This window comes from Tachypleus tridentatus, chromosome 13 (assembly GCF_004210375.1).
Source record: "Tachypleus tridentatus isolate NWPU-2018 chromosome 13, ASM421037v1, whole genome shotgun sequence".
Classification (NCBI taxonomy): domain Eukaryota; kingdom Metazoa; phylum Arthropoda; class Merostomata; order Xiphosura; family Limulidae; genus Tachypleus; species Tachypleus tridentatus.
This window is the reverse complement of record NC_134837.1, coordinates 103,593,395-103,606,649: the sequence shown is the minus strand read 5'-3', so window position 1 is coordinate 103,606,649 and position 13,255 is coordinate 103,593,395. Positions and strand designations below refer to the sequence as shown.

General features: G+C 31.0%; 1 protein-coding gene across 5 annotated transcripts in view; it reads left to right on the top strand.

Moving 5' to 3' along the window:
• The window catches only part of LOC143239139 (uncharacterized), a 33,001-nt gene extending 22,588 nt beyond the window's left edge, over positions 1–10,413 (top strand). For 4 of the 5 annotated variants that reach the window (XM_076479982.1, XM_076479981.1, XM_076479979.1 and 1 more), the window contains exon 7: positions 6,652–10,413. In XM_076479982.1, coding sequence (XP_076336097.1) covers positions 6,652–6,692 — 41 coding nt within the window. In that variant the 3' untranslated portion in view covers positions 6,693–10,413. The remainder of the gene's footprint in view (positions 1–6,651) is intronic. The other variant, XM_076479980.1, reaches the window with a different exon arrangement.
• The last annotated feature ends 2,842 nt before the right edge of the window (positions 10,414–13,255 follow it).

The following is a 13,255-nucleotide window of genomic DNA, read 5'->3' as shown; positions in this document are numbered from 1 at the left end:
ATTAAGCAAACTTCAATACAGTGATAAGATGTAAAATATTAGCACAGTTATGAGAGAGCTCGGTAACCAATGAAATGATGATGAAACATCGTTAAAAACTACATTTTGGTGTGAAATCTCAGTAAATCTTCTACAGAGATGTGATTTCTGTTAATACAGAAATGAGAAGCATTTGTAAACCTTAACATAGTAGTATGAGTTCTCAGATTCATTTCAAAGTGATAAAACATCTTGCTATAAAAATTTTAAGAGAAATCTCAGGTAAATGTCAGTACTGTAGCAAAAAATCTCAACATAAATATGAGGTTAAAAAAATTTAAGTATATAATCCTATCATATTCTGTAATAACCTATTCTGTGTTCACACAGTGAAGTTTCCATGAGGCCATGTTTTGGTATCAAGTGTAAACCTGTTTTCATATAGCACTAAAGATACTGGGATATTGAAGCATTAAACATATTTTAATGTTATTTCTTGAAAAATCATGTATTACATTAATTGAGAGGGGTTTGTTTTCTTATAAATAATTCAGTAAATTAATTGACAAATGTTTGTATTTACACAAATCATTCATTAAAAGAATTTACTCTGTTTAAAAATAATTCAATAATATTATCAACAGTTACTAGAATCAGTAAATTTTCCAAGCTTGAAATTTATTTTTAAAGCTGAAATTTACTTGGTAGTTAAGTAGTGTGCACAGTTTTCTATGAATCAATTTACTTAGCTAAAAGAGTTAGTTGTTACAATTTAGGAATTCAGGAAAGAAGTATCTTATGTTTATAACTAATAAATTCATTGGCCATTAATATAGAAAGGATCATAAACTTTTCAAAGCAACACTATGGATTGATTTCTAATACTGTTTGAAAAAGTAGCAAATAACTCAAGTACACTGCTCTCTTTTTTTTTAAGGTTTTTAGATACAGCGTAGCAGCTCGCAGAATGGCTTCAAATATTTTTTTATTTTGCTTTTCATGTATAAACTTTTAACTCATAACTTGTTATCTCTTGAGTGATTTGAGATTTAATTATGGTTTTAGACTCATGAGGTCAAACCCTTTTGATTTGTTCATTTGATGATGCCATAGGTCTTGTAGAATAATTTACTCTAATCCTGCCCAAATTAAATTTCAGGCTAAACTGATAGAGATCCTGATGAGAAATAAAATGAATTTAGTGTATGCAAGCCCTACCCTTAGTATTGCTATCACACAAAAATATAGCTATTGAAAAAGGGAAAAAAAGATTTTGTAGATTAAGTTTAATTTTGCATAAAAGAATTTCAGATGCTGTGGTTATTGAAGATTCCCTTTTGTTTATATTTAATGAGGATGTAATAAATGAAATAAATCGGTAGGTAACTAAATAATTACAATAATGAAGTTTACTTTTTGTTAATTCTAAGTGCAAGTAAAGAAAGCAGTTTGTCTAAATTACTGAAAAAAAAATTAAAATGAAATATAGACTAGAATTGCAACTTTGTCTGTGTCAGTAAAAGCCAGTTTGGCCACATTTATACTAATGTCCTAGACTCTTTAATCATACAGATTGAAAAAAGTTTGTTTTCATATTTTAGATAAAATTTCCAACATTAAAGAAGAGGGTTAAACATTAGTCCATAAACAGGATGTATATAATTAACTGGATTAACAGTTTCACTAAAAATACATTTTATTTCTTTCAACAGTCAGTTTTTCAAATATGGGCAAACCAACCTACAGTGTAAGAACTTATCCAATAATTATCAAATGAAACCAAACACAGGGATATGTCTAAATATGTATATATAATCTGAGAGTTGCTACATAGCTAGCTAAGTTGTCGAATTGTGGTATACTTTTAAATCACATGACTCTATTGTCATGTTAAGGATCATTATCTAAAAATAAAGCAGAAATCTTTTATTATTAGTTGTTCTAGATTTTGTTGCTGATGTTTGGAAATCTTTGAAAGAAGTAAAATACTTAAATTAACATGATATTGGTAGACAACAAGTCCAAATGCTTGAAATCAGTATTAAATAGCTTGTAATTCTTCACTGTTTAGTTGGCAGAAAGATAAATGAATGGTTACAGTTTATGGGTTCTAAAGGAAATAATTCATATATGTTCACACAGAAACACAGTTGTAGGTTTCAGAGAAATATTAAAATTATGAGAATACAGAAATAAATGCATATTTCTATTTTGAATATTCTAAGGAAAATAATGTATTACATATACAGAAACAATTTTTGTTTTTGGTTTCAAGAAAAACAATTTAAGTAGTGGGTATCCAGAGACATTTGTAGATTTGTTTTTGAAAGGTTTAAGAAAATTAGCTAAAACTGTGTGTGTACAGAGGCATAACTGTTGATTTTTTTTTTAAAGAACTTGAGGGAAATAGCTAAAGTAATGCATATACATAAATATAGTTACATATTTATTTTTCTAAAAGTTCTAGTAGAATTAGCTAAAATTTTGGATGTAAACAAATAGTCAGTAATCAAATTATATTTGGTAGAAAAATAGGCAGTAAAAAGTTAAATACAGGAATTTTTTATACATATATAAGTGTATATAAATATGTTTGGTAGCAGTAGCATATTAAAGGAGTATATAGTTTATGACCCAGTGTAGGAATGTTGTACAAATAAATTAGAACTAATTGCTAACCCCACAGTAGCTCAGCAATATCTCTGAAGGCTTATAGTGATAAAAACTGAGTTTCATTACTCATATTGTCACAACACACGTAGCTTGCTATTTTGCTTTTGTGCTTAATAACAAACTAACTAACACAAAGTGTTAGTTCTGTAAGTTACTGACCAGTCTGACATAAAAAAAAAATCAAATGTACATCTAATGTTGAAGATTCACCTTTATTTAATGTGATTGATAAATAAGCAAGTTTAAAAGGTATTTTAATGAAAAAGGTTCACTGATTTACATCCAATTGTTTTTAATGGAGCTAACTTTCAACCCCTTTTTTTGTTGCAGTTGTTTTGTTTTTTCTTTTGGTCATTATAAAAGTATAGGATTATATAATAATTAGCTAAAAATAAAATATCAAAGCATATATAAATTATTAATATACCACTAGGCTTAATGAACAAAAGAAAAAAAATACCTTCTACATTTAAAAGTTGAAAATAACATTAAAGTGATGATAACTTCTGAAGAGGGCCAAAAGCTAGATCCATTAAAAAGCAAAACAAAACTGGATATAACATATTAACGTGGTGTAAATCCATTTTCTTTATGTGTATAACCTATTATCAGTCCTTCAAGAAAAGTTATAATGAAGCTAATATTTTGATTATTTTGTATGCATAAATAAGTTCCAAATTTACCTCCATATGTATTACAAATACAGGGAACTTGTTCATAAATGTATCTGAAAGTCCAAGTCCATTACATAGTGTATTTAAGTGTATTTTTTGGTTTGCTGATCCAAGCTGTATTGTTGAACCTTGAATAAACATAACTGCAGTCCACAGCAGAGGATTTAGCAAATCAAAGAATATACTGGGCTTTTTTCAATTTTATATTCAATGAAATGGAAAGAAATGTGTAATATAATCATTAAACAGTTGGTACACTGTATAATAGATTAAATATAATGCCATATTATTATTCACTTGCCTAAATTAACTTAAGTTACTATATGGTGAAATAAAAACCTGTAAATATGACTGAAGTGTTAAATAGTTGAGTTATTGTTTACTTCTTTTTGGCAAAAAAGATAATCTTTCCAGGATTTTGTTTCTTATCAATGTAGCAACATCTATATTGAGTTCACCATAAGTATTAACTAATTGTCATGTGCCATTTTTGGAACATGCTTCACTTAAAGCCTGTGAAAAAAAAAAGATTAATATTTACTATTTACAGAAGTGAAAGATTTTATGAAAACAATTGTTTACACATGATGCTCGATCTATTTCCAAACACGTAGAGAACTTAAAAATACCTATATGAAACAAATATTAATGTTTAGAAATGTGTGCAATAAATCTGGCTTTTAAAACACATCCATCACTTTAACTATGAATTATTTTGGTTTTACTAATCAGAGAAATATCCTATTTGATTTTACCTTAATTCTGAAAAGGAATGGTATGTGGGAGTAATGTTGTGGTGCTTTATCAGTTGGTGGTCTAATTCTCTTCTTTGTAGTTGTTTTGTTTTTTTATCTAAACTTTCTGTAATGTGTACTCAGAATTTCAATAGCCATAAAGTTTTTCATTTGCACATGCTTTATGTTTGTATTATGCAAATATTGAAGCTTGGTTTTCATAAGACCCAGTTGAATGCAATGTAAAGTTAAAAGCAATGTCTATTTTCTTAATCAAAGAGAAATTCTGTATAGTGAGCTAAGAAAATCCATTCTGTCCATATTAATTATGAAATTCATGTAGAATTTTATTTTGTTGAGCTTTTAGAAATGTGAAGATTTACTCTCATGTAGGCTATAAAGGAAATAGTTGAAATCACATGATGTTGTTCATTACGTCTTATTTGTTAACACAAAATATACATACAATAGCTAATTTTTCATTATCTGTTTAGTTTTTTTTTCATTTCTTTTTTCTTAGTTTATCCCACCTTTTATTTCTATAAATTAACTGGTTTCTGTAAACATTAGAATAAAACTATACATCATACTCATCCAGCCATATTACTATTACTAAAAGTGATTTGGTCTAAGGAGACACAGGTTTCTTTCTTACTTTTAAAAGGTGGACTACTCAGGTACTAAGGATATCATTTTGGAGGAGAATTATGTATCTGCAGTAATACTATTTTTTATATGTACATAATTATTTGTCTCTTTTACAGTTATTTCAAACAGTCCAGGTTTTACATACTGTAAAAATAATTTACTTATTCCATTAACTTTTTCACTGTCATTCTGTCTTTATCCTATACAGTTTTAAGTTTGATTTGCATCATGACTGAATGATATTTTAAACCATACACAAATTTTACTGCAAGTTGATTTTCTTTTTCCCATTCTGAGCCTGTACACAGTTGATCATTATTTAGTGGTGTGTTTTTAATATTATTTTCTTGCTCAAAGAAAAGTATGCATGTTATTGACTTAAATTCTTCCCCTAAAGCTACTCAAAATTTAGTGTTTTACTTGAATCTTCCAACTGATTCACACTTAGACCTTTGGTATGTCATCATCAGAATCAGATTCTTTAATGTCAGTGCACATTTCTTTTAATGTATTAGTTGTGAATTTGTTATTGCCAGTGTCCTTGGTTTATTCTGTTCATTTTCTTGTTGTATTCTCTGTAAAAGCTCAGTATATCAAATCCACTATTTACATTTATAGAATTTATGATTCTAATCATTATAACAATATTTTGAAGAAACTACAGTGGAACCCTTCTAAGCAGCCACCCCTCAGATTCGGTCACACCTTGAAAGCGGTCATTCAATCACAGTTCCTTTTTTTGTGTACATCATCCCTAATTATGTACAGTGGAACCCTTCTAATCAGGCAAGTTTGTCTCAGTCCCAAAGGTGGCTGCTTTAGAGGGGTTCCACTGTACATGTAAGTGCAGTAACATTTTTGCAAAAAAAATATCATAGGAGGAATTCAATGTTTTCATTCAAAAATAGGTCAATTAACATAAGCGTGAAACATTAATTTTTAATATGTATTAAACTTTTAATTACAGTTCATAGTCAAATTGTTTTTTTATTTTTTAAGTGTTTCTTGTAAATGAAATAATGTCAGGCAAATGTGGCACTGTTGGTTGATCAGCATGTACCCACCTTGTCTTTGCCACTCGACACACCCTTGGAGGCCATAGCTATCCGTGTTTCCTTGAGTCATATCATCACTGTTTGTTCTCTCTACCTGTTGCCTGGAGAGACATATGATCTTTCAGAACTTAATGCTCTCATTGAACAGTTGACGTCTCCCTTTTTAATCCTGGGGAAGTGCTAATATTGATAAGAGGGGTCGCTCTGAAGAGCGTACGCTCTCTGATCACAACCTTCCTCTTTTCAATACTGGTTCTTCTACTTATTTTCATGCACCTAGTCAGTCCTTTACTGCTATTTATCTCTGAATTTGCTCCCCTTCAGATAAATGAAGATATATGAGTAAATTATTTTACATTTGTAACAGTTAAGTCTGTATATGCAACATTTAGCTGTTGTAATTGTAATATATTCTAAAGAATAGCCTAAATGACATTATAGCAATTTATCTCTTAAAATTTTATTACGTATACAAAAATGAATATTACTTTTCACTTGTAACAGTTTACAAGTGAAAAGTACATAGTGATCTTGGTTAACCATGAGGAACAATGTCTTCAGAACTTAATTTCTGGCCAATTTGTGGTGGTGCTTTCAAAAAAATATTTGCTAGCATTTACTGTATATATAATTTGAAGGAAATAGCTAAAGTAATGCATATACAAAAATATAGTAACATATTTATTTTTTTAAAAGTTCTAGTAGAAATAGATAAAATTTTGGTTATATACAAACTTGATAAAATTATATTTTGGAGAAAATATATATCAGCAGTATTTAGCACAGTACAAAAACTTAGTACACCTTCTACGAAAAATGTAACTTCAAAAGTATGGTGTTTATGGACACAAAACAGTAATGTTCATATTATGTCCTTCGATTTTGCAGTTTCTACATCCATCTTCTTAGGCTTGTCTCTTCTGTCTTAGGCTCCTTTACATTTTTGTTGTCATTAGAAGATTAGCTTTCCCGAAGATATAACATCAGCAGAGCAAGGTATATATCTAATATGATAATACTTTTAGTAATTCTAAGACAATGACATGAAAATATCACAACATGAACAATAATGTTGATATTTTATTTGTTTTTGATACTTTATAAATTCCTAAAGCAGGTTGTTCAGACAATGGTTATTTAGCTGTTTAAAAAATTTTGCAGCCATTTTTTTCATCCTCATCAAGGTATAGGAATATAGAAACAGCAACAAGAACATCAAAAACATACATTATATAGTCACTGATAGGGTTTTGCTTTTTGAAAGTTTAAGGGAGAGTTGCAAGGGGAGAAGTGGATTTGTCAAGAAGACATTTTGAAATTAAATGATATAAACTCTGGATATAAAAATATTATGTTACTCAATACTCAACATTATGACTTTACAGTGTCATTGGGGTTGTAACTTATTAGCTAAAGCTATAACCCTTAGTGAAGATGTAAAACCAAAAATTCAAGCAATAACTAGATAAAAAACAAAACAAACTTTTTATTTGGAACTAGAGATACTGATGAAGATTTTATTAAGAGTGAAATAAAGTACAAACTATTTTTAGATATTAACACTTTGTATATTTGACATTTCTTTATTCACTATGTATTGATATTAAACAAAAATATAGAATGTATCTAGATGTTTTTTTAGAAAATGTTTTTATATGAGGAATATCTGTATTCAAAGTATCTTTAGTAATCTATTTTAAAGTACAAATTTTTAAAATATAATTTAATTTTTAAGCAACTGTATGTGTTTGTACATGCAGTACAAAGTCTGTTCTTGACTTTTTTTTCATTAAGTTTACATTTTAATGAAAAATATTCTAGTTTATGTAACGTTTTTCAAAACTTAGCAAGGTTCATATAAAATTAGTTAAACTTTATAATGTTTAAACCATATCTGATATTAATGAGCTCATAGTACATGCTGTGCTTTTATCAATTAACAAAAAAAAATGATTTGTAGTTATTCGTTTCATGCAACAAGGTAAATGCTGCATTTTTATTTTTTTAAAGTTTGATTGAACTGTAATTTTCATAGGTTGTTTACCAAACTTGCTGTGGTTTAGCTGTTACAGCAACAGTGCTGTATGTTTTGTTTTGTTTCAATAGTGTAAGATTTTGTAGTACATGTTATATATATATATATATATATTTAAATAAATATGTTTTTAATGGACTTATAGTTTGTTTGTATAAAACAAGCATTTATCAGTACTAATGCAAAAATCTTTTTTGGCAAAGAAAACTAGTTTTTTTTAGCCTCACTTCATGATGTAAAAGTATTTATTTTAATAAATCTTAATATTACTTGAACTGTTATCAATACTATTACCTGCCATTCCTTGACATAGCATTTCTGTGATGTCAAGAAGATTAATCATTTTAAGTATTTACAACTGTATTCCTAACAAAAGTAATTATTGGTAGTTTCAATATTTTAAACATATATTCAAAATTAAACATTTGCTACCAATTAAAATTAACAGTATTTAAAGCTATACAAAAGTGGCAAAATACTAAATTAGGTACACTGATATCATCAGAGACATTCGATATACAGGTATCCACGGTTCATGGATATTATACAAATACCAAATATTTGGAGTTAAAATAGAGATGCTGAAAAGTTTATTAAAGATGAAATGGGGTAAAAAATGTTTTCAGATATTTACCACTGTTTTTATATTTCATATTTCTTTATTCACCATATATTGGAATTAAACAAAGATATTGAATATCCATATACATTTTTCCACAAAAAATGTAGTAACTTCAAATGTATGGTGTTAACAGACACAAAATTGTAGATGTTTATATTATGTCCTTCGATTCTGCCATATATACATTCATCTTTTCATGTTTGTCTCTTCAGTCTTAGGTTCCTCTTCATTTTTGTTGTTATTAGAAAATTGAGTTTTCAGAAGATTCAGATCCACTTTTCAATTAATTTTCCCAGATATATAAACGTATTAATTCATTATCATGACATGAAGTTTACAGTTTATAATGAATGCAAACTGATTATGATTTGTTGAATATTTTGCAAAAAGTTATTTTCCAACCAAGGTAAGAATATAAGAAAAATCTATTTAATTAGTTTTACTAACTATGAAATTGATTTTTGGTTCTAACCTAGGTGTGTAACATGCTCTGATCAGAAGTTGGTAAGTAAAATAGGTGCTACTTTTTGAATAGCACTACACAAATTGATTTTTGATATGACTTAACAATTTACCTTTGAGAATAAAAACTTTATTTTAGGTCAAACATTTATGATAAAAATCAAGAAACTGCAGGGTTTTTTTTCACTTTCAATTTGTCACATTTTTTGGTCTCATGATTTCTAATACATCAACAGATTTCAATGTTTAAACCATAAAATTTGATTTTAATTGTTAGTTCATCTTATTCTGGTATTATCATTCTCAACCATTTCAGTTTAAACTTCAGAATTTTCAAGTAATTCTTCATTTCTGTAAATTTGGCTATCTCATCAGAAGATTATTTTTTTAGAATATTAATACTAAATATGAAGTCAGGTAGTCAAAATGGAACACATTTGCTAATCGTTATTACTCTGTATTATTTGGCCAAAATTCTTCAATCATGTACTATGTGCCAGTGAACCAGTTCTCTGGATAGTACTTCTGTTTTGCACTTTAGCATGCAAGGAACCTGTATGGACTGAAGAATCATTTGATCACTGCAGTAGATAAAGTAGGCTGAAGATGTTTGCACATACAGTACTGAATGGAGATCATCCATAAATAAATTTTTACAATATTAGGGCAAACAGTTTCTGACTTTAAATCATCATTTAACCTGCCAGACATTTCTACAATAAATTGTTTGGCTCAAATTCCTTCTTTCCTTCTTATCAAATAAAGTTAATTTGTACTCTATGGTTAACAGTATCAGGTATAGATTATGACTTACTCTAAGTGGGATGCTCCATTGACAACTTTTAAGTACAGAGAGAAATTCTCAAAAACTTGTGATCTAAAAGGAGGATTGGTAAGATTTGTGACCAAAAGTAAGTTTCAAAATTAGTACTTAAGTGGTATCTCATTGAAATACATAGAAATAATGGAAATTTTTGGCACCAATTCAGGTCAATGGGCACAAAAAACAAACTTTTTATATCCATTAATTATTAAAAGTAATTTTAGCATATGTGACCACCCTTAGTACCAGATAATGTAAATTATGATTGTGTTTAAGTCTTATCACTTTTTACAATAGCATTTCTGAAAGAAAGAAATGTAATAATGATAAAAGTAAATGCCAGAATTTCCTCGTCATTGAACATAATGCAAAACCACAGTTTCAGTATTTTGTAAGAGGAAAACATGTTCATGCAGTACTTTGTGACATACCAAAATACCAATTAAAGAGGCATTGGAATACATTTACCAAGCTTCAAGAAATTTATGTCATTATAATGTGGCAAGATGATATTCAGAGGTTGTATGTACTATATTTAACTATATTTAACCCACCATGTCATTAAAGTTCATGTTGACATATTTGATCATGATCTTGTTGAAAACAGTTCTGCAGCTTATTTTTCATTGCAAAACACCTTGGCATAAGGTTATCATGGACAAAATTCACTATTTTTTCCTGCAGGCTTCACATAAACCAACTAATGTATGAAGATATGGTTTATCACCACCTGTTTCATCAGCCAGATCACACAGGTGTCTGCTGGCTTCACTGTTCTGTCTGTGTATGGAAGGGTATGAATACTTGTTTTGTTATCTAGCTGCTTGAAGTATGTGGTTTTTGGATGGATATATTGTGGATGCAACTTGTGTATAAAGACTTGTGTTGCTTTTATAGATGGAGATAATGCTTAATTATATTGTGTACTACTCCATAGGAAGCTTGGACATCTTTTTGACCTTTGTTTTAATGGATTTTTCACCTGTTACAAGATGCCACATTTTGCTTACCATGGCTGGAGTACAAGTTGTTGCAGGTCTCTTGCAGTGTGGTCTTGGTGTTCCAGTTGATCCATATTGGAATGCTGTTAAATACAAGGAGTTTCATAATTTGCAAATTCTAAATACCCAGTCTGAACATGTAATTATGATTTGAGTGTCTGATATGGAAAGGTAAAGAACTTGTTTTCTCTTGAAAAAAGAAGAGTAAGAGTGGATATAATTGATATATTTAAAATTGTTGAGGGAATTGATAGTATTGGTTTATTATTTTCTTTTGGTATATAATGGTGAGAATGGTAAGACAAGGGAACAGAAATTTTGGCAGAGTAGGAGTCATCTTCAGCTAAAATATTTTTTTCTAACAGGTTGATTGGTCTATGAAACCTGTTCCTTTCAGATGTGGAATAAGCAGTAAATTTAAAGGAATTTAAGGGAAAGTTTGATAAGTATTTTAATGATAAGGGCTGGCTTTGAGTTTTTTAATGTTGAATTTCATTCAGTGGATAGGACTACCTTGATGGACCAAAATATCTTGTTGTCCTTTACTTATATACAACCCCTCGGCGTGGATTCCTGTACATGGTGAGGGGACCTTCAAGGGAAGGCTCTGTTCTTTCATTTTATCTCTTCTGAGATATAAACATCCACCCACGTGTTTCCCGTGCTTGGTGACCCATAAAGGGGGAGGAGAGGATCCTGGTGGTTGAGGGGCCCAACCCCTAACACACCACTTTGGCCTTGAATTCCTGTAGATGGACGGCCTTGGGGTGGCCCCCCTTGGTCAGTCAGCTGGTCCACTTGGAATAGGGTCAACCAAGTACCAGTATTGGATGTTCTTAACAGGTATTGTGAACATTGTATCTGATACTGGTATTTGGGTGTAGTGCTCACGAAACACTGGCATTGCTGCAGTGTCCTTGTTTCGCATTGTAGTGTATCCCCTCAGAGGGTTCCATGGTAGGTGGGGTCAATGGGCCCCGAAATATTCCTTTGTTTATAGATCCTCCAAATAAAAACTCGAATAAGATAGTGAAAAAACAGTTTATAGATAAACAACCACGTCTTGAAGATTTTGAGCAGCAATCTTCAACATCTGTAACACCTGTACCTCGTTTTCTGATACTACATTCTCTCTAAGATAAACCTTTAGGGCAAATGCCTCCCTTTTTCATTCAGAATGGACTAGATGGACCTGCTGGCTCTCCAAAGTCAGTAAAGAAGCTTTAATCTGGTGACATATTGGTGGAAACATCCACATTTCAACACAACGATCTCCTCTTGCATTCAAAGGCGATTGAGGATATACCTATTGAAATTACACCTCACGCTACTTTGAATTCATCATGAGGAGTTATTTTTGAGAGGGATTTGAAGAACATCCACGAGTTGGAGATTCTCGCTGGTTTTTCCACCCAAGAAGTTGCTGCAGTGAGGCATATCTCTACTTGCAAAGATAGAATTACGATGTCAACCAATGTCCTCATTCTGACATTTACATCACATCCACCTGCCACCATCAATGCAAGTTATCTTAATTGCAGGGTATGACCATACATTCCAAACACTCAGATGTTTCCAGTGTCAGCAGTTTGGTCACTCAAAGACGTCATGCCGTGATTCTTTGACGTATGCTCGTTCCAGTGGCAAAGACCACGATGCCTACGAGTGTGAAATGGACACTCGTAGTGAAATTGCGTCAATTGCAATAGCTCTCACCCGTCCCAATTTAGTTCTTGCCCTAAATGATTGGAAGAAAAAGAGGTGCAACGTTAAAAAACGATTCAAAACATTACTTTCCCTGAGGCTCGAAAGTTACTGTCTACCACTTCTTCTCGGACATATGCTGCTGCACTTTGTTCCACTACTTCAATGGGAGTGCAGACATCTCTCTGTGCCTCCAAAAGAATAATTCTCAAAACAAATGAAAAGCCTTTTGACCTCCATGGTTAAAAAAGATGATGAATCAACTTCAACACCCATCTCTGTCCATCACATACATTACAGCAAATCTCAAGATCCACTTCCTTTGGTTCTGGGTAAGAGCATTTCCTCGGATACATCTTCCACATCAATATGCAAAACGATCATTCGTTCACGTCTTCAGTCACTGGAATCCTCTTCCAACAGCAAAGATCTGCCCAATTGACCCAGGGCAGAATTCGTGGAGCTCAATGGACCCTCTCGAATAAAGACAGTAACGAAAAAATACGTGGGCGTAAACAGAAGCGTTTTCCACCCAGTTTGCCTACACATAAATAAAAATGGCCACCTTGATACAATGGAACTGTTGAAGTTAACATTCTAATCTGGATTACATCAAAACACTGATTGCTTCCTACCATCTTGTATGTCTTTTCTTACAAAAAACATTTCTGAAACCTGCGTGGAAGGGTGGAACTGTTGGTTGATCAGCATGTGCCCACCCTGTCTTTGCCACTTGACACACCCTTGGAGGTTACAGCCATCCATATTTTATGGGATCGTACCATCGCTGTTTGTTCTCTCTTTCTGTCGCCTGAAGAGACCTATGATCAGTCAGACCTTGGTGC